The 22,153-nt window shown below is 44.7% G+C and overlaps 1 protein-coding gene across 1 annotated transcript in view; it reads left to right on the top strand.

Annotated features, from left to right (window-relative positions):
• The first annotated feature begins 1,592 nt into the window (after nt 1–1,592).
• The window catches only part of SLC45A4 (solute carrier family 45 member 4), a 48,411-nt gene continuing 27,850 nt past the window's right edge, over nt 1,593–22,153 (top strand). The window contains exon 1 of the mRNA XM_077166673.1: nt 1,593–1,837. Coding sequence (XP_077022788.1) covers nt 1,594–1,837 — 244 coding nt within the window. The 5' untranslated portion in view covers nt 1,593. The remainder of the gene's footprint in view (nt 1,838–22,153) is intronic.

Here is a 22,153-nt window from a genome sequence, read left to right on the forward strand (position 1 = left end):
GGGGACTTGCCATCTGGGTCCTGGGGCTTTCCCCGGAGAGGGTCCCGAGTGACTGACTCTTGCCTATTCTGCTTCCTTCTGGGGGAACAGGGAGGAGTTGCTCATTAAGACCATCTGTCAGTGACTAGGACCTAGAAATATTTTTATTTAACCAGTGGAGAAGTTTTTGGTGAGATATTAACCCACAGCCCTCCCTTAATGGGAATTGTGAGCATCATTTTGTCTCGGGTTCTGAAGGTCGCTTATTTTATAGCCCTGCAAACTGGCCTGGAACTGCCATGTCTGGAGACCCGGCTCCAGGGGGGCGGGGTATGTAACCACAGTCCTGATTGTGCCTTGCATGGGAGAGGTTGACCTTGTTCTGAAAAGTATCTAAGGGGGAAGTTTCCAGTTACTCACCTTCTCAGCATCCAGGGCTCTCTTATAGTGTGTGTTCACCCAGGTAGAGACTGTCACAAAACCAGGGCACAGGAACCAGGGTGGCGGGAACTTCAGGGCTGGACTTGTGGAGGTCGTGTACCCTCCTAGGGTGCCACGAGTGGGCTTGGATGGGGACCTGGGAGCCCCTAGATACTATATTCAGAATTTGGCATGTATGCACATTTCTCTGGTGAGAGGGGCTGTAGCTTGACTCTCAAAAGGGCAGACCTTGAGTTTCTGTTCCTGGTGTGAATCTCAGGGCTTCCTCTGGCCCTCTCCCACTTGAAGTTTCCTTTTTGAGTTCCCTTCGACCTGCTTCACCCCCCCTACCCCACCCCACCCCCGCTCTGCCTTTACCTTTCTGCGCCCCCAGTGTGGGCAGGCCTGGAGGGTGCCACTGACCACCTTCACGTGCAGATGTGTTTATGGCCCACGAGACCAGCGCATGGCACTGCAGCTGAAAGCGTGAGCGCATGGTCTGTTTGTGGCCCACTTGTCTTCTCTGATGCTGCTTTCCCTTGTTACACCGATCTTTATTCTACCCCCAGGATCCAGTTCTCCACCAGAAAATGCCTTTTTTTAGAAACTAGGTTTTGCTGTTCCACACATATATTCCGAGTAAGCACCAGAGAACCAAGACCAGAGAGGCCTGTAGAATTCTCCTGCGGGTCTCAGGCCCCCTGGGGTGCCTAGATTGCCCGTGGGGAGGGGCTCGGGGCCAGCCCCGCTCTGACTCTGGTTGGGTTGTGTTTCCTCTCTTGCAGATCAACCAGTCGCTCGATGGGGATTAACAGTGGACTGCCTTTTTGTGTCGCCTCGCCACCTCTCTGTAGCAAGAAAGATAACTTCAGCACCTCTTCAGTAATAATGATGAAACTGGTATTAACTGAATGGCAGTTATGGATTTTTAACTCTAATTCACAGTAAACCAGCAAGCCATATGTTGCAAATACAACCAAAAATCATTTTGTTTTGCTGCATGTCTCATCTGATTGTGAGAAGTTGTGAGATATCTATTTGTACAAAGAGGAATATAAGTATTACTTGCCTGAGGAACACAACTGAAGCAGAAAGAGAAGACATCTTAATTTATCATTAAAGATATATGATAGTGTTATTTATATAGATAGAATACATATATATATATATATATATATATATATTTTGGTGGTAATGAAAATGGCTCCGCAGAATGCCGACTCAGAATCTATGCAAGTTCAGGAGTTACCTGTGCCCGTGCCGGACCCACAGAAACCCAGACACAAGGAGGCTGAGAACCGCGACGAGACCATCAGTGAAGGCTCCATCGACCGGATCCCCTTGCGTCTGTGGGTGATGCATGGGGCCGTGATGTTTGGCAGGGAGTTCTGTTACGCCATGGAAACAGCTCTGGTCACGCCAATACTGTTACAAATCGGTGAGTAAGTGCCGCTCACGCGGGCACACAAGGTGCCAGTGGCTTGAGTGAGGGCATAAATACCAGCCCGTTTCCTCTGACCAGTAATACGCAGTCAAAGGACAAATGTCCTCAAGAGCCCTAGAGCTCCCGGTCTTTGTCCTCTGTCCCTTCAGCCTGCTGACAGCTTTTCTTCTGGTCTTACACCAGGGCAGGAGTGCTCCTTGGATCTCGACATGAAGTAGCAGGTCGTGGTGATGTGGTGTGGCTGAGCCTTTTGGGCCCAAATGGGCCACTGCTGTGTGATGATGCTACAGGTGGGGCCCAGCTTCCCCAGCATCGCAGTGTCACTGAGCTTTTCTCAACCCCCCCAGTCTTCTTGTCTGTGAAGTAGGGGATTCACGGGACCAACCGCATACAGAGAATACAAGGCAGGAGCTTAGAACAACGACCAGGCCCCAGGAAATACTGAATAATGTCACCTTCTTTATTGTCATTTCGTTGTCAACTTAAATCTGAGTCTTTCTAAAAACCTGGGATTCAGTGACACAGTCCAGTTAGCATTTCCAGGCATGAGATGGTAGTGTCCTTTCCAGACAACTGCTAGGGAAATGCCAAATCGTTTAATATTCCTTATTGTCTAAGGAATTGAAACAATTTGCAAATTTCCAACTTCTTAGCCTTTTAAGAGATCTGGGGGAAAGGACCAAGCAATTCAAAAACAGCTGTGTTTTCCTAGAATTCCGTATATAAATGGAAAAATATTTTTAATCTGTTTATATTGGTTATTTTAGGAATGGTTCTTGCTACAAATATAGTAACATTTTTTTCTTCAGTGAGAGGTGACTAGCCCCACTATAATGCAAACTGTCAGTGAGGTGTATGAATGGAAGTCCAATCTGAAATTATAGCATTTCCTTCCATTATAAACATGGGCAGCAGTCCCCAGTAGCAACAGTAAACATAGATTTCCTATCACATTGCAGTGGTAGCACATCTCTTGAAATACCATTTATACTTATTGTTATTCCAAAATTATAGCACTTACTCTTTCCATCCCTAGATCTTATTTCATAAGGAAGCATACATGTTACTTTCAGTATTTCTATTAAAGTATTTCTACATTATCCCATTTGCAATCCTATAATTTGTATTTTGCATCTTTAGAAATCTTGTTCTGAGGCAGCTTCAGTAGACTGCCAAAGGGCCAGTGGCATAGACAGGGTCAAGGACTCTTTTCTAGAGGGCTGGGGAATGGCAGAGCGTGGATAAACCTAGGCCATTCGTTTGTCCGTTCATCTTTGCATTTGTTCTGCCACCGGTCCTTAGGAGTCCATCATAGTCAAGGTGCTGGGGGTGGCCAGGACCCCTCATCTGTCCTCATGTGGCTTAGTTCCAGCAAGTAGGCAGGGCAACAGTGATGAGATAAATAGGTGCCACTTCGTGAGTGGTGCTGTGAGGTGATGGGGTGGGGGCGGGCATGGGAGGTCCTCTCAGTGGTCCCACTCTGGGGTATGGAGAGCAGGGTGAGGGGCACCAAGCTGACAAGCCTGGCACATCCAGATGACCAGGGACAGAGAGGGTTCAGTTTGTTCAAGGAACTGTAAGAAGCCCTGTATGCTAGTCCCCAGGAGGGGAGAAGTTGAGTAGCTGTTAATTTGCTGAACAGTTTTGTTCTTTCAGTGTTTAAGGGCTTGAATTTGGCACCGCAGCTAACATGATTACAAAAACAATTGTTTTGACTCTGCTAAAGCCGTAAGAAGTAGAAATTGGGTGGTGTGTTTCCATTTCACCTCCATGGCTGTGGTGACAGATATAAAATTCACAACCCCAGGTGACTGAGAAATAGGTTGAAGGTCCAAGTGGTTGGCGTTTGGGAACTGTTACCCATATCTTCTTTATAGTGGAGTCTGTGTGTGTGGGTTGAAGACCAGCACTAACATAACTCGGGGGAGTTTTCACGTTGTAGATTGTGAGTCTCAATTTCCATATAACTTCTAGCACTTTTAATAGTTTGATTTTGAGTATGTATTATATGAGACCAGTGTAGATTTTAGATACTCTCAGATGAAAATGGGAGAATTGCCTTGAGTGAGGCTATGGCAAACTGGCAGGAGGTGGGTGAAAGTCACTCTTGACTTTAAACATTCTGGGTCCATGGAAAGCTGTGCACACCTAGTGCATGTGCAGCAGTGGGGTGGGGCCCTTGAACTTGGATGTTTCATAGGTAGACCAGCAGCACCTAATGCAAGTTGTACTTGTACGGCGCCTATGCACGTAAAACCCGATATAGCGCTCTGATTTGAGTCAGAGTTTCTCCCAGAAGTTGTCTGCCCTACCTATGGTTAAGGTCTTTATTACTGAATTTTGTATATTAATAATTATTGAAACTGGTAATGAAATAGTACAGTTCTTCCTCTCTAAGTATGCAGTTTGATCAGCTTTAATAGATGTCTGCAGTATGTAATGTCACCAAAATTAAGATCTAAAATCTTTTCATCACCCCCAAAGGCTCTCCAGTCCCCCTTCTCATTTGTCCTCTCCCTTCACCCCCAGAAACCACCAGCCCACCTCGGTCCCTGTAGTTTTTTTTAAATGCACTTTTATTGAGGTATGTTCACATCCCATATAAAAGTATACAATCAGTGGCTCACAGTGTCATCATATAGTTGTGCATTTATCACCACACTCAATTTTAGAACATTTTAATTACTCCAAAAACAGAAATAAAAATAAAAAAGAGAACCCAAAACATCCCACACCCCTTATTCCTCCTATTATTTTTGCCTTTATTTTATTACTCCTCTGTCTATACACTGGATAAATGGAGTGTCAGTCACAAGGTTTTACAATCACACAGTCACACGATAAAAGCTATATAATTATACAGTCATTATCAAAGATGAAGGCTACTGGATTATAATTTAACAATTTTTCAAGAATTTCCTTCTGGCTATTCTAATACACTAGAAACTAAAAAGAAATCTCTGTATAATGAGTAAGTGGTCATGTTCATTTGTTAAATCCTAACTTCTCAGTTACACCTTCTCCCTCTCTTTTGATCTTTCTCTCAGTCTTTAGGCATATCTGGGCAGTGAGCATTTTATCTTGTTCATGTTGCAAAGGAGTGTTGACCTCTTTGTCCCTGTAGTTTCCCTTCCTGGAATTTCGTATATGTAAATGGAATCACATGGTATGTGGCCTGGCTTCTTTTCACTTAGCATAGTGCTTTTGCAATTGATCCACTCATGTGACAGCCTGAATCCCTTCCCTTTTGAAGGCTGGCTAGTATTCCATGGAATGGACATAGCACAGTTTGTTTCTCCCTTAATCAGTTGATGGGCATTTGGGTTATTTCTATTTATTATGAATAAAGCTGCTATGAACAATCAGCTACCTGTCTTTGTGTGGGTATGCATTTTCATTTCTTATGGGTACACATCTGGGAGTGGGATTGCTGGGTCATGTGCCAACTGTAGGTTTCTTAATAAGAAAAAACCAAACTTTTCCAGAATGACTGCAATTTTGCATTCCAACCCAGCAGTGTAGGAGAGTTCCTATTTATCCGCATCCTTGTACTTGGTATTGTCCATCTTTTAAATTGTAGTCATTGAAGTGGGCGTGTAGTGCTGTTTCATGGGTTTTCATTTGCATTTCCCCAGTGACTAATGATATTGAGCATCTTTTTATGTGCTTATTGAATATTTAGTCTTCTATTCAGTCTTCTTGGGTGAAGTGCCTGTTCAGATTTTTTATTAATCAGGTTGTTTCTTTTTCTTCTTAATTGCAGGAGTTCTTCATACGTTCCTGATAAAAGTCCTTTATTAGCTTTATGTTTTGCAAATTTCATCTCAGTCAGTGGTTTGCTGTTTCATTTTCTTAATGGTATTTTTCAGAAAGCAAGTTTTTTGATTTTTATGAAATTTTTGTGTATCAGTTTTTCTTTTTTTAATTAAAAAAATTTTTTTAAACATAGCAACATACAGACATGAACATTCTTACCATATGATCATCCCATTCTTGGTATATAATCAGTAACTCTCAATATCATCCCATCCTTTCCCACTGAATTCCCTGGCACGCCTGTTGAAAATCAACTGACTATAGGTGAACCCGTTTCTAGACTCTTTATTCTGTTCCATTGATCTACAACCCTATCCTTCACCACCCAATGCCATAATTATTCCAGCTTTAGGATACCCCTTGAAATTAGGAGATGTTCTCTGACTTTATTCTGCATTTTTTAGCTTGTTTAAGCTATTTTAGGTCCTTAACATTTCCATGTAAGTTTTATAATTGTCTTATCAGTTTCTATAATAAAATTGAGTTCTTACTCATATTGTATTGAAGCTACAGATCAATTTAGGGAGAATCCGCATCTTAATGATATAGAGTCTTCTAGTTCATGAATACAGAAAATCTTTTCCCTGTACTTAGGTCTTCAACATCTCCTACGAAGACTTGGTAAGTTTTGCTGTACACACATATTTGTATGGCAAAAATATTTCCTCAACTCTTTCATTATCTGGAAAAATATATTTGTTCTCAAGCAGATTTTAAGTTTATCTTTAGGTGTTTAATTGTGTTATGCTATTGCAAATGTACTGTTTTCATTCAAGTTTCTGATTGTTCATTCCCTCATCTAGAAATATAAATTTTGTTTTTACGTAACAACCTTGTGTCCTAAAACCCTACTATACTCACTAATTTGTTCTGACAGCTTTTTATATAGATTCCTCTGGATTTTCTGCATATACAATCATGTTAAATAAAGGCAATTTATGCTTTCCTTTCCAATCTTGATACCTTTTTCATGCCTTTTTTTTTTTTTTTTGGCACATGTTACAACCTAATACAATATTGAGGAGCAGTGATGAGAACAGACATTCCTACCCTTTTCCTATCTAAGGGGAAAGCATTCAATATTTCACATTAAGAATATGCCACTAGCTATCTATTTTTTTATACATATCTTTTATCAGATTGAGAGAAGTTCCTATGTATTCCTAGTTTACTGATAATATTTATCATCAATAGGTATTGGATTTTTTCCATTGCTTTTTCTGTATCTAAGGAGATGGCCATATGGTTTTTAGTTTTGGTCAGTATGTAGATTAATTACATTGATTTATCTTTGAATATTATACTGACCTTGTAGCCTGCAATAAACTCCTCTTAGTCATAATTATCCTTTTTAAATATGGTTGAGTTCAATTCACTAATATTTTCATAAGACTTTTTGTATTCATGAGGGATATTGGTATATAGTTTTCTTGTAATGTCTTTACCTTGTTTTGGTATTAGGGCAATGCTGGCTTCATAGAATGTGTTGAGAAATAGTTCCTCAACTCATTATCTGGAAACATCGTATAGAATTTATTTTATTTATTCGTTAAATGTTTAGTAAAATTCACCAGTGAGGTCATCTGGGCCAGGAGTTCTTTGGGGGAAAGGTTTTTAAACTATGAATTAAATTTAGAAATAGGGATATTTAGGTTATCTGTTTCTTCTTGAATGAGCCTTGATAGTTTGTCTTACAAAGAATCAGCTTTCAGTTTCTTTGATTTTCTCTATTTGTCCATTCCTTAATTTATTAATTTCTGCTTTTTCCCCCTTCTGCTTACGTGTTTTAATTTGCCCTTTTTTTCTAGTTTCTTAAGGTTAAGCTTGAGATCATTGTTTTTTAGACTTTTATTTTCCAAAATAATGATTTACGAGAAATGATTTGATTTCTAATAAGTAAAATTGCTGACCCACAGATGGGGCAGGGAATCTGCGATCCCCTGGCACTCGTTCTTTGGCGAACAGCCTCTGGGATGGGCCCCGTGGCCTGATCCCTGGTGTTACAGGTCTGTGTGACCCCTACCTCTCTGCTTTTGGCCAGTAGAATCTGGCAAGGTTGTGGGGATGTCATGACGTCTGTGATGAGGGACAAAAGGTTGTGCTGTTTTGCTAAATGGCTCTGAAGGCTTGCAAAGGTTGAAGCAGGCTGCCTTGTTGGAGAGGTAAGTGTGGCAGGAAACTGAGGTCCCCAGCCACAAGAAGCCGAGGCTGTCAATCTAAGAGCCCGTAAGGAGTGAATCCTGTGAAGTGGGCAGGTCTCTCTCAGCTCTGGCCACAGCCAGGCCACGCCTGTTCCTGACCCCTAGAAAATGAGAGAGAAAGCCTCTTTTTCAGATACTGAGTTGTGGGTAATTTGTTCTGTAGCAATAGATAATCAAGACATACGTGCTCTGAATAGTTTGCCTTGTCAAATTTCTGACTGCACTCTTTCCCCATTTATAGCTTAGGACATGTACTGTGTACATATTCCTTATGTTAGCAAAAGGGGTTAAGTGCTTGAAAAAAACACTTGATTAATATCTCACCTTATAAAACCTTAGTTTATAATTTGTGTTTTGAAATCTCAAAGCATGGCATGTCTGCCTTTTCTCTTTTCTAAGGTTGATACCCCAAAGAAAACTTTTCCGTTGAAAGTAAGTAAGCTGAAAACAGAAGGAAATTAGTTTAAACCCTGTGAGTTCTACTCTAAAAATGAATGAAAGAGTTGTTTTAATCCAGGAGTAACCCACTAATTGAAAATACGTGTGAGATAGCTCATCATGGAATGTTTCTGAAGTTATTAAACTCATGCCGTCCTCGTAGGCAGGTGACTTAACACAGATATAGCAACTAAAACGATTTTACCCTCAAGGAGGGTATTTTATTGTCCTTACAGCAACTGATACATAGTCTTTTTTTTTTACTTTATTTATTTATTAATTAAAAAATTTAACAACAAACGAACAAAAACGTTAACATATGATCATTCCGTTCTACATATAGAATCATTAATTCACAATATCACATAGTTGCATATTCATCATTTCTTAGAACATTTGCATCTTTGCATCAACTCAGAAAAAGAAATAAAAAGACAACAGAAAAAGAAATAAAATGAAAACAGAAAAAAAAAGATTATACATAACCATATGCCTTACCCCTCCCTTTCATTGATCACTAGCATTTCAAACTAAATTTGTTTTAACATTTGTTCCCCTATTATTTATTTTTATTCCATATGTTCTACTCGTCTGTTGACAAGGTGTATAAAAGGAGCATCAGACACAAGGTTTTCACAACCACACAGTCACATTGTGAAAGCTGTATCATTCATTATTCAATCATCATCAGGAAACATGGCTACTGGAACACAGCTCTACATTTTCAGGCACTTCCCTCCAGCCTCTGCATTACATCTTGAATAACAAGGTGATGTCTACTTAATGCGTAGGAATAACCTCCAGGATAACCTCTCGACTCTGTTTGGAATCTCTCAACCATTGACATTTTGTCTCATTTCACTCTTCCCCCTTTTGGTCGAGAAGGTTTTCTCAATCCCTTGATGCTGAGTCTCAGTTCATTCTAGGATTTCTGTCCCACGTTGCCAGGAAGGTCCACACCCTGGGGGTTATGTCCCACGTAGACGGGGAGGGTGGTGAGTTTGCTTGTTGTGTTGGCTGGAGAGAGAGGCCACATCTGAGTAACAAAAGAGACTCTTTTCGGGGTGACTCTTAGGCCTAATTTTAAGTAGGCTTGAACTATCCTTTGTGGGGTTAAGTTTCATATGAACAAAGCCCAATACTGGGGCTCAGCCTGTAGCTTTGGTTGTCCACACTGCTTGCGAGAATATCAAGAATTCAGCTTGGGGAAGTTGAATGTCTTCCCGTTCTCACCATTCCCCAAAGGGGACTTTGCAAATACTTTTCCACTCACTGATCGAATCACTCTGGGATTCATCAGGGCATCACTGTGGACAAACCAGCAAAATCTCATGTCCTACTCAAGATTCCAAGTACTTATGGTGTTCAATCAAGCTATCTACATAAGTTATATTAGGAAACGCCCTAGTCAAAATATAAATTTGATACGTAGTCTTTTGTTGTTGAAATGGCAATAAAAAAATTGCTTGGTGATGAGCGCAGATTCAGCTAGAGCATCTGGGGGGACGAAGCCACCTTTCCTTGGTGCATCCATCATTTGTGGCCATCCAGGGCAGTGGCTGGGGGCATTCAGCTCACAGACCATGCTCTCTGCCCAGGAAGACCCCTTTGTACATCCTGGCTGCTGGAAGGCTGGCCCCCCAGCCCCTCTGGTGCCCCAGACATTGAGGGCTGTGCCCTTGGCCTTCACTTCTTTTGCCCTTCCCTCTGGTTGACCTCAGCTTGGGCAGCTCCTGAATCCGTATAAAGGGGTGGGAGTTGGGGATAGAGTCCAGCTCTCTTGGCCCCATCTCCCTCCAAGCTGTTGGCTCTCTTAGCATTGTCTGCCCAGGGGTAACTTCAGGTACATTGCAGTGCTGCAGGTGGGTGGGGTCTCCCTGGCAGGCTGCGAGATCCTTGTTACACAGACCTCTAGGCTCAAGGGTTCTGGAGGCCCCTGGGGAAGGCAAGAAGTAGTATGGGCAGGAAAGCTTGGGCTTGATGGGATTGAAGTGGTGTGAGGTCCCAATAGTTCTTTTGTTTGGTGATGGACCAACTTTTCTGATGAATTGTAACATTTTTCTTCATGGAAATAACTCAAGGTCTGTTTCTGGTTTCTCTTTGACTCCCGTTATTTCTTCAAGCGACACAAATGTCCGCGTCCCTGCCCTCCTGTTGATGGAAGGTAGCAGCCTCCCTTAACCACACATTGAAACCTCTTGGAGAAGAAACCCTGTCCTTTTGCATCTCTGTAGCCTTATTTCTCCCTGGGGATAACAGTATCTCTTTTTCTAAAAATACTTACAAGAGTTTATATAAAGAGAGTGCTTTGGAACTGAGAATGGTGGGTGGTGAGCACCCAGGCCTTGTCAGCTACCACTGCTGCTGTCCTCTCTGTCATTGTTAAGTTTTTCCCCAATGATCTGTGTGCCCACATGGTGGGTGTGGGGCATCCCAGAGCTCGGCGCCCACTATTGCGGGCCTGGACACCCAGGGCTGGGAAAAGGTTAATGAGCATGGCATCCTGCCTGGGTGGGGGTTGCGTGCCTATCTGACAATGTTCACAGATTGGTTGCTGAAAAAATGCTGCTGTCTCCCCTCTGCTTTAACTCACAAGAACTTTAACAGGGTAAACTTTAACAGAATCTCTGAGTTGTCATATTTCCTCTCTGCTGCTCGGGGACAGAAAGACATCAGGCTCAAAGCCAGTTTTGAGTTAGTCAAAATATCTTACTTTTTTTTAGAGTAGTCAGCTGGGCTTAACAGGTGGCTGGAGGTAAAAAAGTAAGAGAGAGAGAGTGCTGATCACCGCTTGGGGTGGTGACCCAAACACCTCTGATGTTTGTGGAGATTGTTTTTCCACTTTGGCTGGACAGGGCCGGACCCTGTGGTCTTAACTTTTAAAATGAGCAGTGACAGCAGTTCACTGCCTCCCTCTAATGGGAGGCTAGTGGGTGGGCAAGTTTACTGCTTGATTTTCTTTGCTGCAATCTGCAGTCTTGCCTGAAAAGGAATGTTTATGTAGGTCTTCTTGCCTTATATCCATTTTTTTTTCTTAGTGCTTCCCATATTTTTTCCTCTTGTCCATCTTCCTCTAACAACTTCACGCTGAAGTATTTCTTGTCCATAGAAAGAGTTTGAATCTCTGAGTTGTCATATTTCCTCTCTGCTGCTAGGGGACAGGCAGACGTCAGGCACAAATGCAGATGGTGTGGGAGAGGGGCACTGGGCCTCCCATTGCCTCCTGGAGCCGTGTGGCCTTCGGCAAGTCCTCTGCAGTGTGCTGTGCCTCAGTCTCCCTGTCTGGTGTGCATTGGGAGTGTTAACTGCTTGTGTAAGACACTTAGCACAAATGGGGCCTGGCCTGTCGTCATTGCCACTCAGTAACTCTTGGCTGCTTTCTATGAGCTAATAGCTACATTTTGAATATTTCCAAATTTCGCTCATATCCGTGTGAGTCTCCCAGTCAGGGGTGTCTGTTGCTTGGAGTCATGGATAAACTTTTGGAGGAGACACAGACAAAGCCCCCTGGTGTCCATGCAGATGCCCAGGGAAATGAGAACTAGATCAGACACTAGGGATGCTGTGGGAGGCGCTCAGGTTGCTTAGTGCTTGGGCCGGATGCTTGGAGGGGGAGTGGCCAGGGCCTGGTTCAAAGTGAGGAAGGGAGAGGCAGTGGGGGCATGCCACTTGATGCCCCAGCTGAGGCTTGACTAGCGTGTATGACAAACCAGTGGCTCGATGTCAGCTCCACTGTTTAGGCTCTCTGTTAACCAGAAGGAAGAGCCTTTCCTAGCATGAGAGCCTTAGTGGGCTCTACAGACAGGGGCAGGCAGTCGTGAGACTATTTTTATAGCTGTAGTAGGTTGGAAGGTCTCCCTGAAAAAGGTGGTGGCCACATCCTTAACCCCAGGTCCTGTGGATGACCTTATGTGGAAGTAGGGTCTTTGCAGATGTAATTAATTTCAGACGCTCTAGATGCCGTCATCCTGGAGTTAGGGTGCACCCTAAACTCAGTGACAGGTTTCCGTATAAGAGAAGACACAGAGAGGAAGACCCTGGGAAGATGGGGCAGAGGTTGGAGCGATGTGGCCACTAGCCAAGGAGACCCTGAACCAGCAGAAGCTGGAGGAGGCAAAGAATACTCCCGTAGAGCCTCCAGAGGGAGTGGGCCCTGCTGGCCCCTGGATTTGGACTTCCGGCCTCCAGACTTAGGAGAGAATACGTGTCTGTTGTTTCATACCACTCAGTTTATGGTAGTCTGTTACCATGGCCTAAGAAGTGAACAGTACCCAGTAGCATGTATGCAGAGAAATCTAGCAGATCAGAGACACCAGCTCTGAGGGTGATTGAATTCTCTTCCTGTCAGCAGTCTGCATTTGTCCCGTTCAGGACACACCTGTGACAGAGCTCCAAGAAGACCTTCTACAGGTGCGGCTAAGTGTTCCTTCTGTTTTCTAATAACTCCTGTATGAGAGTGTAAGGAATCATGTGAGATTGCAGGGCTCATTGAAAACACTTCTTTGTGGAGCTCAAATCATAGTTCAGGGTGGTTGGACTGTTTAGAAATTCAGAGGCGTGAATAATTAACTCAATTATTCTCAGTTATCATTTGTCTCAAACACGTTGTTAAAATGCTTACTGCACTCACCCCGTGCCACCAACCTGTGATGAGGTACTGAGTGTCAGCATGCTGAGACCCCGTGTTTCCTGGCACCACCTTCACCCACCCTGTTCTGGCCTCCACCCCTTTCCCTTCCTCAAATGTTCCTGCTAAAGACCCAGTGATGTCCAGTTCCCCCATACAGCAGACATTATTTTGCCTCACTAAATGTCCCACATATTCATTCACATCGTTGCATGCCTCACAACTTTTTTCCTTTTTGTAGCAGCACAACCTTCGTTCATAAATATACACCGTTGTTTGCCAATCTACTTCTCTGTCAGTGAGTCCTTCAGCCACCTGCATTCATCAGGCATCATGTATATTGCCCAAAGTCCACAGTCCATCAGCATTCTCCATTTTAAATAATTTCATTGTTCCCAAGAGCAAGAAAACCAATAAACACACCCTTGCCAAACAGAAAATCTAAACCTCCTCTTAATTCTTGTCTCTCCCCCCATTATTTACCTCTGCTGTTGCTGTGGTAGTGCTGATGTTTTCCTTTTTAACTTAGCCCATAGCATGCAATAGCAGTTTTCCCCCTGTACCCTGGACTTAAACACTCTTTGTACAACAATCTTATCTTTGAAGTAATTCTTGCAAGAACTAATTCGTATTTCTAGTGTGAATCAGCGGAATACGTAGGTCTATACAACCCCTTTCAGTCTTGCTCATCTTCGCTATGATAATATTACTTATAGACCCACTAGAGAACCACCTTCACTTCTATTTATTCCCCTACATTGGAGTTCAACCTCATTAGCTAACAGTTCAACCATTTCTAGTTTCTATGTATCTCTAAGTCCCCTATATTCTGTATTATAAGCCTCTAATTATACCTTTATGCTGGTTGTAAAAGTGGAGTCATCCAGTATCTACACTTACTCATCTTTGGACCCCTGTGCAAAGGGGTCCAAAGTGCAGGGTTGGGCCCACAGGAAAGGCTCACTTCGTATTTGTTGAAGGAATGAACAAATGCCTTGTTGAGGAAGAGGGAAGGTATGTTCCTGAGATACCTGATATGCAGAGAGCCAAGAGCACATGCCATTGCAAAGCTCAGAAACCTGGCATATGATGTCCTTTGTGGGGTAGGAGGCCACTCTACCCCCCAGGGCATGGCCAGGGCACCTTTGGGGCCACCCCTTGTACACTGCAGATCAGCAGAAACCCGAGTTTTAGCCAAAACAAGCTCCTGGCCTGGTTGTCCCCCTGGGAATCAGTGCCTCCCTTGAGCCCTCTAGGATGAATCGGTGGCAGAAAACAAATAGCTGGGTTGACCTGTAGTGGAGAGGGTAGTTGAGTACATTTAAATCTTAGAAAGTATCTGGAAAATAGTAATTTCAGTTTTATTATAGTTGACGATCAGCTATTTTGTTTTTTCTGACAGCAGAAGTAAGAGGATTAGCTGATTTTTGGAGCCCTTCCTACTTTGTGGTAATAAAACCATCTGTAAACACGAAGACCATTGCTTTTCTTTTCATTTACTGTGGTGGGTGGGCCGTGCACCAAGTTGAACTGATAGATGCCACATCTGACCCCCACAGTCCTTTGTTCAGGGTCTCTAAATGGGGACTCTTGCCCTAACCCCCCCATAACATTTAAGGATCAACTGTGTGGAGGGCCTAGACAACCCCAGGCCAGCGTTTTAGATACAGGGAGAAGCAAGACATGGGGTCCTCCAGCCTAGCCCACCACGAGATAGGTGCTCAGGAGACGAGCTAACACTGTGTAAGAAATGCTGGATGGGGATGATGTCCTGGTCCCACTCCTCTTCTCTGTGGTCCCTGACAAAGCCTTGGTGGCTGGGGATCTTCTGTCGCCTCCCTGTCGGTTGCCTGCTGACTCTCCACTGCACAGAAATAAGTGTCAGCTGATGCCGAGAATTATCCAGCACTTTCTCAGTGAAATGAGACCACATTTTCTTGGTTGTCAGAAGGCTGTTGGGAGTTGAATCCCTTTCCCCACAAAAAAATGTCCCAAGCCCTGGTCCTGTGGGTGTGAACCCATTTGTAAATGTTATCAGTTAAGGTGTGGCCCAAACTGGATGAGGCTGGGCCTTAACCAATAGGACCGGAGTCCACATAAGCCAAGGAAACTAGACACAGACAGAGAAGCCATGCAAGCAGCCAGAAGCTGGAAGTCAACAAAAGCTGAAAGAGAAAGGAGAGGATGCCACCATGTGTGTTGCCATAAACACAGAGCCCACAAAATTCCTGTGGTTCAGCCAGCCATTGTGTGGGATTTCACATCAAGTTAATGACGACTTTGGAGAGGGATGTAGTGTCGGAGGTCGCCAGAGCATGTCTTCCTGGTCAGCCGTGCATGGACTTAGCTGCATCTTTGCAGTCCCCCACCACCACACTCTCGTCCCAAGACCCTCTGAGCTGCCCTTGGCATTGGTGGGTGTGCGCCTTCTGAGGTGCCACAGCCTCATCAGGCCTTGAGGATTCACAGGATGGTTTTGAGGCTTACTGAAGAGGAGTGGTGTCTTAGCTGCATTTCCTGTTTGGTTGAATTAGTTATTTTCCTTGTTGAATGTGTCATTAAAATGTAAACTGCTTCTTTTAAAGTCAGCTGGATGCCCTTGGCAGATGTTGGGTGTAATGTGACAGCCTCCTGGCAGACTGGCTTATCTGAAAATTCCTCGCTGGCTCACTAGGGAGCCCACAGCTGAACTTTCTGTAGTTGCACTGTCTGGCCTAGGCAGAGACCTTAAACTTACTGCAGTGTTATCTGTTTTTTTAAAGATACAGTAAGTGACAGTTGAGATCCAAGTTAAGTTCACATTCAGCCTGGTGTGGTGCTTACCTGTGTGAACTCAAACCAGGTGGTGATGGGGTGGAGATGCCTGTGGTGCCTGTGTTCACGGTCTACGTGGTGCTTCACAGGATGCCTGTGTGCCGTTCCGGCGTGCAGCTGTCCCCCCAACACACAGACCTGTGTATGAGGGCAGAGGTCGCCACCCTGTGTAATAGGTGAGCCAGCCAGCACGTGGCCAAGCAGCATGTCGCTAGGGCTTTCACCTTGGGGCAGTGTCCATCACCTCCAAGCTCAACTAGTCAGCAAGCCCTGTGAACTTTTCTTCTCGTGAGAACCTCCAGGAAGCTCTTGTACCCAAGTAGTACCAATCCCCATTCTGGTACAGTGCTGAGTGTGTTGTTCTTGTTTTGGATCCTCGGTCCCCAGATTTTAATTGCAACTGTTTTTTTCCTGTGTAAATCTCCTCTGTAAAAAAATAATGTGAAAGCATCATAATCAGTATCCAGTTCCTGGCGTGAAAGGCAATTGGGCCTGGCCTATAGGCTATTTATTTTGGGGAAAATAAAAAAGAAATAATTCCTGTATTTATTTTGTTTGATTTCTTAAATTTCTGCTCCTCACATGAGCTGGAGTTGCTTCGAAGAATCTGGACCATTGGTTGACCCAGTTGTCATTCTTAGTTGTGCAGATTTTTGTTGTTTGTTTACCTTTCACAGTCAAGTTTGAGTCTTTGGGTTTTATTTTTGGTTGCAAGTTGACTTCTGTAATCTTCAGCTGAACATGCATATAGTGAAATGTAAGCTTGGCAGGCCGTGCTAATTTCCTTGCTTTGGGGACGGTGTCCTGGCTGTTGGCATGGGCCTCTGTGGAAGGAGTAAAAGGCTGGGGTCTCAGCCCCTGGGACTGCTCTGCTTCTGTCTTCTTGATGCTGGAGCTGAGGTCCCAGCAGGTGCCTGCAAACCCAATCGCTGCTGGTGTGCTCTGATAGGGAGGGAAATAGGACACTTTGCCATGGAGAGGATGAATAATCTTGTGAAGTGCCAGTTGAAGCAGGGACCCTCCAAGCATCTGTGTTTACACTTCTTTCAAAAGCACTTCCCAAAGCACAGGTCAGCGCCGGTGTGCGTTCTGCAGAGCTCCATGGCCACTCTTCTCTCCATCTGCCTCATCCACAAACCTGGCATGCAGTTCTTTGGCGGAATGGGGCTGGGGGGTGAGTATTAATAGAAGCGCCTGAGTGAGAAGAGGTGGGGAGGGGACTGGAGAAGGCCCAGGAGAGGGGGTGAGATGGGTGGAAGCATCAGGGACTGCTTTGCAGCCTACAGAGCGTCCAGCCCTGCCATCAGGGGGGAGTTCTCAAGCCAAGGCAGCTGTTGGGCTCTGTGGTGCAACCTCTCTGAGGGTGCAGCTCGAGGGAGGCATGGCCTTCGGCAGACCTCAGCATGGTTTCAGAGCAGAGCAGGTGGCCTGTGGCCAATTGCGCTCCCCCATTTGGAGGTCTGAGGGGGCCTTTTCATGGCTGCTGCACCTCCATCTTCTTGGTCAGAACTTGCTACCCACTAAGCTTATTGCCTGGAGTCACTCTGGAACTTTCCTGGGCCGCTTTCCTGTGTTAGATTCCTTTTTCTTGGATCCTGGGTCACTTTTGTTTTACTACCTAATTTTGATAAAGTATTTCCTGTAGTAGCTACCTGAGAAAAGGGGCACGGGAGGCAATTTTACATTTAAGACCTTACGTATCTTAAATATTATTACTTGATCCTTTGTTAAAACCTTGACAGTTTGGCAGGGTGTAGAATTCTAATTTGGAGGTTACATGTCTTCAGAATTTTGATGGTGCTGAGTGTCTTTTAGCTTCCAGTATTGGCAGTGAGAAGTCCAAGGCCATTCTGATCTTTTTTAAGTACTTGTAGGTTTACAGAAAAATCATGCAGAAAGTAGAGGTCCTATATCCCACCCCACCCCATCCTTATGCACAGTTTTTCCTTGTTATTAACCCTTTACATTAGTATGTACCTCATTTACAATTGTTGAAATATTATCCTAATTGCATTAATAGCTGTCGTCCATAGTTTATGTCAGGGTTCAGTCTGTGCAGTTGTGTGTTTCCTGTACGTTTTCTTTCTGGTGGCATTCCTGGCCTGTCTTGCTAATTGCTCCTCTACGTGGCTTTTAGAATCTCTGTCCAGGAGTTCGCCTTCACCGTCTCATCACTGCCTTGGGGTCCTTCATTTATTTGTTGAATAATTTGGCTAAAGGAAACTTTAAAAATACATGTTGTCTCAGGCTCAGGCTCAGAGGTTCCAGCAAAGCCCATCAGGGCAGTACCTACAGGCCTGTGTTTGTGTCTTTGAGGGGATTTGTTGATTATAAGACCCGGGCTTGCCCTGAGGAGGAGGGCAGATCTGGATGGATGCTCTGGGTGCTGGGGCTCCCACAGCCAGGGCCCCAGCAAGGTGGGCTCCTGTTCCCATAAAGTGGACTGCTGCCCTCACCCTCCGCTCCTGGAGTGCTTCTGGGGGCCACTGAAGGGCCTTGTAGGAGACATTTCGTGCACTTCCACCCACACCTGCTGTCCTGCTCGGTGTACCTACCCCGAGCTGTGGGTACAGGTGCTAAAGCTAGATCTCAGAGCTAGACTCCAATTTGAATGCCTGGTCCCTTTTAAAAGGAAAGTTTTAGAAACAAATTGCTCTGCAGCCTCTTGGGACTAAACAGCCCTTCCCTCTGAGCAAGTGCCACAGCATCTGCAGTTCACGTGGCATGGCCAGGCCACCCAGCACAGCTCAGCATTCCGGCTAGGGTGGGTAGGGTGGGTGTTTTCCATCTAGCACTGTCCTCTGGGAAGGAGAAGTCCACTCACCTCTCAGGCTGTTTGTCCTCTTCTGGTTCAGAAAGTAGAACTCAAGGGAGGAGGAGAATTATAGAAGAGGAAATGTTTTAGTTTGCTAAATGCTGCCAGAATGCAATATACTAAAAATGGAGCAGCTTTTAAAAAGGGAATTTATTAAGTTAGAAGTTTTTTTCCAGAGAAAAAGCTTCCTTAACTCAAAAACAGCTGATGTGCTGATGTGTCTGTCATATGTGAAGGCACGTGGCTGGCGTCTGCTGGTTCTTGTTCCCCATTCCATTGCTTCCAGCTTCTGATGCCAGTGACTTCCTCTCTAACGTGTCTATAGGCCTTCACTTAGCTCCCCCAGGGCAAAACTCTGGGCTGTGTCTTGCTTAGCATCTCATAGAAAAGCACATGGCAACGTCTGTTGGGCTCTGCATCTCTAAATGTCAGTGTCAGGTGTCTCCTCTCTCTATTGGCACTCCAGGCATCTCCAAATGTCTGTGTCTGTTAGCTCTAAGCTTTCTCCAAAATGTTTCCTCTTTTAAAGAACTCCAGTGAACTAATCAAGACCCACCTTGAAAGGACAGTGACACATCTCCATCTAATCAAAAGATCATATGCACAATTGGGTATCTATCAGAAGGTAGAGTTGATGACTAGCTTATGGTCATTTTATAATGTCTTTTTACAAAAAAAAGAAAAACTCCAGTCTTTTCCATTTTTCATTGTAGCTTAATATGAATCCAGTATGGTTTGTTGTAACTTGAAACCCACCTTTTCCTCCTATGGGAAAAGCCTGCTCTTTAAAAGCTTGCCTGAAAGAAAACATCACAGACTTTGAATGCAGGAGTGCTCGTCATTTTCCTCCAGTCCCTGCATTGTGTGGGGAAACAGACATCCGAGGCCAGGGGGCCGGGGGCCTGAGTGATGAGACCTGTGTAGCTGTGCCTACTTCAGTGTGACTCATGGTTAGGTTAGTGATTAAAATCCACAGGGGCCATGTCCTTGAATATAAGTCTCTGGCAAGAATTGCCATTTATAGATTTTCCTATCCCAGTGAAAATGCATCTCATTATTCCACAGGCGTGTGGGCATGCGGATAACGGTGCAGTTAAATGCACACGCTCTTGAGAGGGGTTGCAGTTTTCAAGCTTATGTTTATGTCCTGCTCTTCTTGCCCAATCACGGATATTGCTGAGCAGGTGACTAGTAAGCCATGACTGTGCATTCTGCAGGATGTGTTCAACTGAGACCTTAGGAAGAAGAGGAAGTGACAAGTGAGTTTAAAACTTTGAGGAAGGCTGATTTGGGTGAAATTATTAAATTGTAACTCCCCTCTCCTGGGAGGTTTTCACCTTATGCTAACAGTGTGCTTCAAACGTATTTGACACCATTCTAGGAATTTCCTTTGTTGAAAAGGATACAGTAAAAGCCATTTTATTTTGTCTGAAGACATCTAGAGATCCAAGGAGCTTCTGCACATAGCATTCTTTTGGTTGGTTTTCCTGTTTTGAAAAAACAGACCCAGTAACCAGCTACCCAAGATGGTTTCATTTCTGGCAGAAGATTGAGAGGCAGTCCTGCTCATTTCACCCTGATCACATGGCACCACTTTATCCCAGTACGTACCTGAAATGGGTTAGCATCCTGTTGGAGAGTCAGAGTGGGGCCTGCAGAAATCCCGGTGGGCCCCACTCCCCGTATGGCCAAGGCATCCAAGCCCAGAAAGGGGTGTGAATTGCCCCTGGCTCCAGTGTTACAGGCAGAGTAACAGGGCAGGCCAGGGCTAGCGTGGTCAGCCAGACCATGGAAACACTTTTCATGCAGGGTGTTGTGTTTGAATTAGGTAGTCGGGACTTCCTCACTCTCCAGATCATTGTATTTTAGAAAGAATGAAATGCCAACTATCATTTTTTGGTCCCAAGGAGTTGTATGCCCATCATTCTTCCATCATACACTCACTGTGCCCTGCCTGTGAGGCGGCACATCCCAGGCAGGTGCTGGGGGTGAGACCAAGAAGCCCTGTGCTTCAATCCAGGTTTGGGGAGACTGAGGAAAGTGTCTTTCATTCAATAAGCTGGTGCTAATGACTCACTGGGTGCTGGGTGCGCCTGCCAGCCTTTGGAGCTAAGGGTGGTGGGTTTTGTCCTCGAGGTACTCATGGTCAGAAAAAGAAGTATCAGGGAGGGTTGTTAAAATGCAACATCACTTCCTCTAATAAAAGTGAGCATGGGCTCCAGTGCTTGTCCCCCCGCCCCCCAGTAGCCAAGCGCTGCCCGGGGGCCTCCTCTCAGAAAGGGTGCACTGTTTCTCGAGACAGGATATTGCAATGGAATTAATCTATAAATGTTCAATATTGTCTTTAAGCATAGTTAAAAGTGGAACTAGAATCACGGGGACAAATTTTTGTTTTCCTTTTATAATGGATAAGTTTTAGAGTAAACTCCTTCTTTCCTTTGCTCTTTAAAACACTCAATATGGAATGTGTAGCAAAATATTTTCTAGATGGGTAATTTTGTCATTAAAAATTAGCTTTCTAAATCTTACACAAGGCTGTAAATTATGTAAATAACTTGTAAATGAGATTTGTCTTTGGCTGCAGGATGTCATTTCCCCCATTTTAAAAATGAAGAGCTGGCAGGGACATGTCTTACAGCTTCCTATTTATAAACTGGGCAAAATTACAGAGACAAAACTGCCACCTAATATGTTGTATTGGAAGTAGTTTATTAGAAGTACTTAATATGTGCAAATTTAGATGTAGGCATATCACAGTGGAAAACTTAACGCAAGCTAGAAGTTCAGGTTTGCATTCGAGATGGTCACAGCCGGACAAGAGGGTCAGTCTTGGGGAGACTTTCTCTGAATACCTGCTTCTGCATTGGAGAAAGAGCCAGGGCCTGGGCTTCCATTTTACAGCTGGAAAGATGGAGGCAGAGGCAGCCAGAGGCTCACCCAAGGGGGCACCCAGGGCCCCACTCTGAGGAGAGGTGGTTGTGTTGCATACATTTCAATCACCGTCTTTATTTTCACTTTACATTCCTGTAGACAGATACCTGTTACCAGCTGTGCTCTTGTTTGGAATGCCAGCTGACGAGGATCGCTACCTCTTGGCTCCCTAGCGCAGGCTGCCCTAGGCCTCTTCCTTGGCTCTGGCCCTGAGCACTGGCCCATTTCCCAACCTCTGGCCAAGCCCTTGGCCCGTCTGGCTGCCCGCAGCTCCAGTTTGTGACAGACCGTCAGTCAGTTCTTAATATAGTCCTTGAGAATTTGTTGTGGACTTCCGGGTGGGACCTCTGTACCCCTTCTCCAGAACAAGATGTGCCTCATTTTCCTTTTCGTCTGGTGCAGGTGCCTTCTCTGTGGATGGGGCAGTTCCCGGCTCTCTGTGGCACAGTGCTCAGGCACTCTAAGTGGGGCTCAGGTGTCTTGCATGCACTTAAATGACATCATCTAATGAGGGAGGGGCACTGGATTCCTTTCCTCTCGATTCATCTTGGTCAGCATTCGGCTAAGCTGCTGGGGTTCACAGCACTTCCTGGTGTGACCACTGTGAACAAGCCCACCTGCCACTTCTGCAGATCTCTTGAACTGAGAGCTAAGGGCAGAGACATCAC

Source organism: Tamandua tetradactyla, chromosome 6, assembly GCF_023851605.1.
Source record: "Tamandua tetradactyla isolate mTamTet1 chromosome 6, mTamTet1.pri, whole genome shotgun sequence".
NCBI lineage: Eukaryota > Metazoa > Chordata > Mammalia > Pilosa > Myrmecophagidae > Tamandua > Tamandua tetradactyla.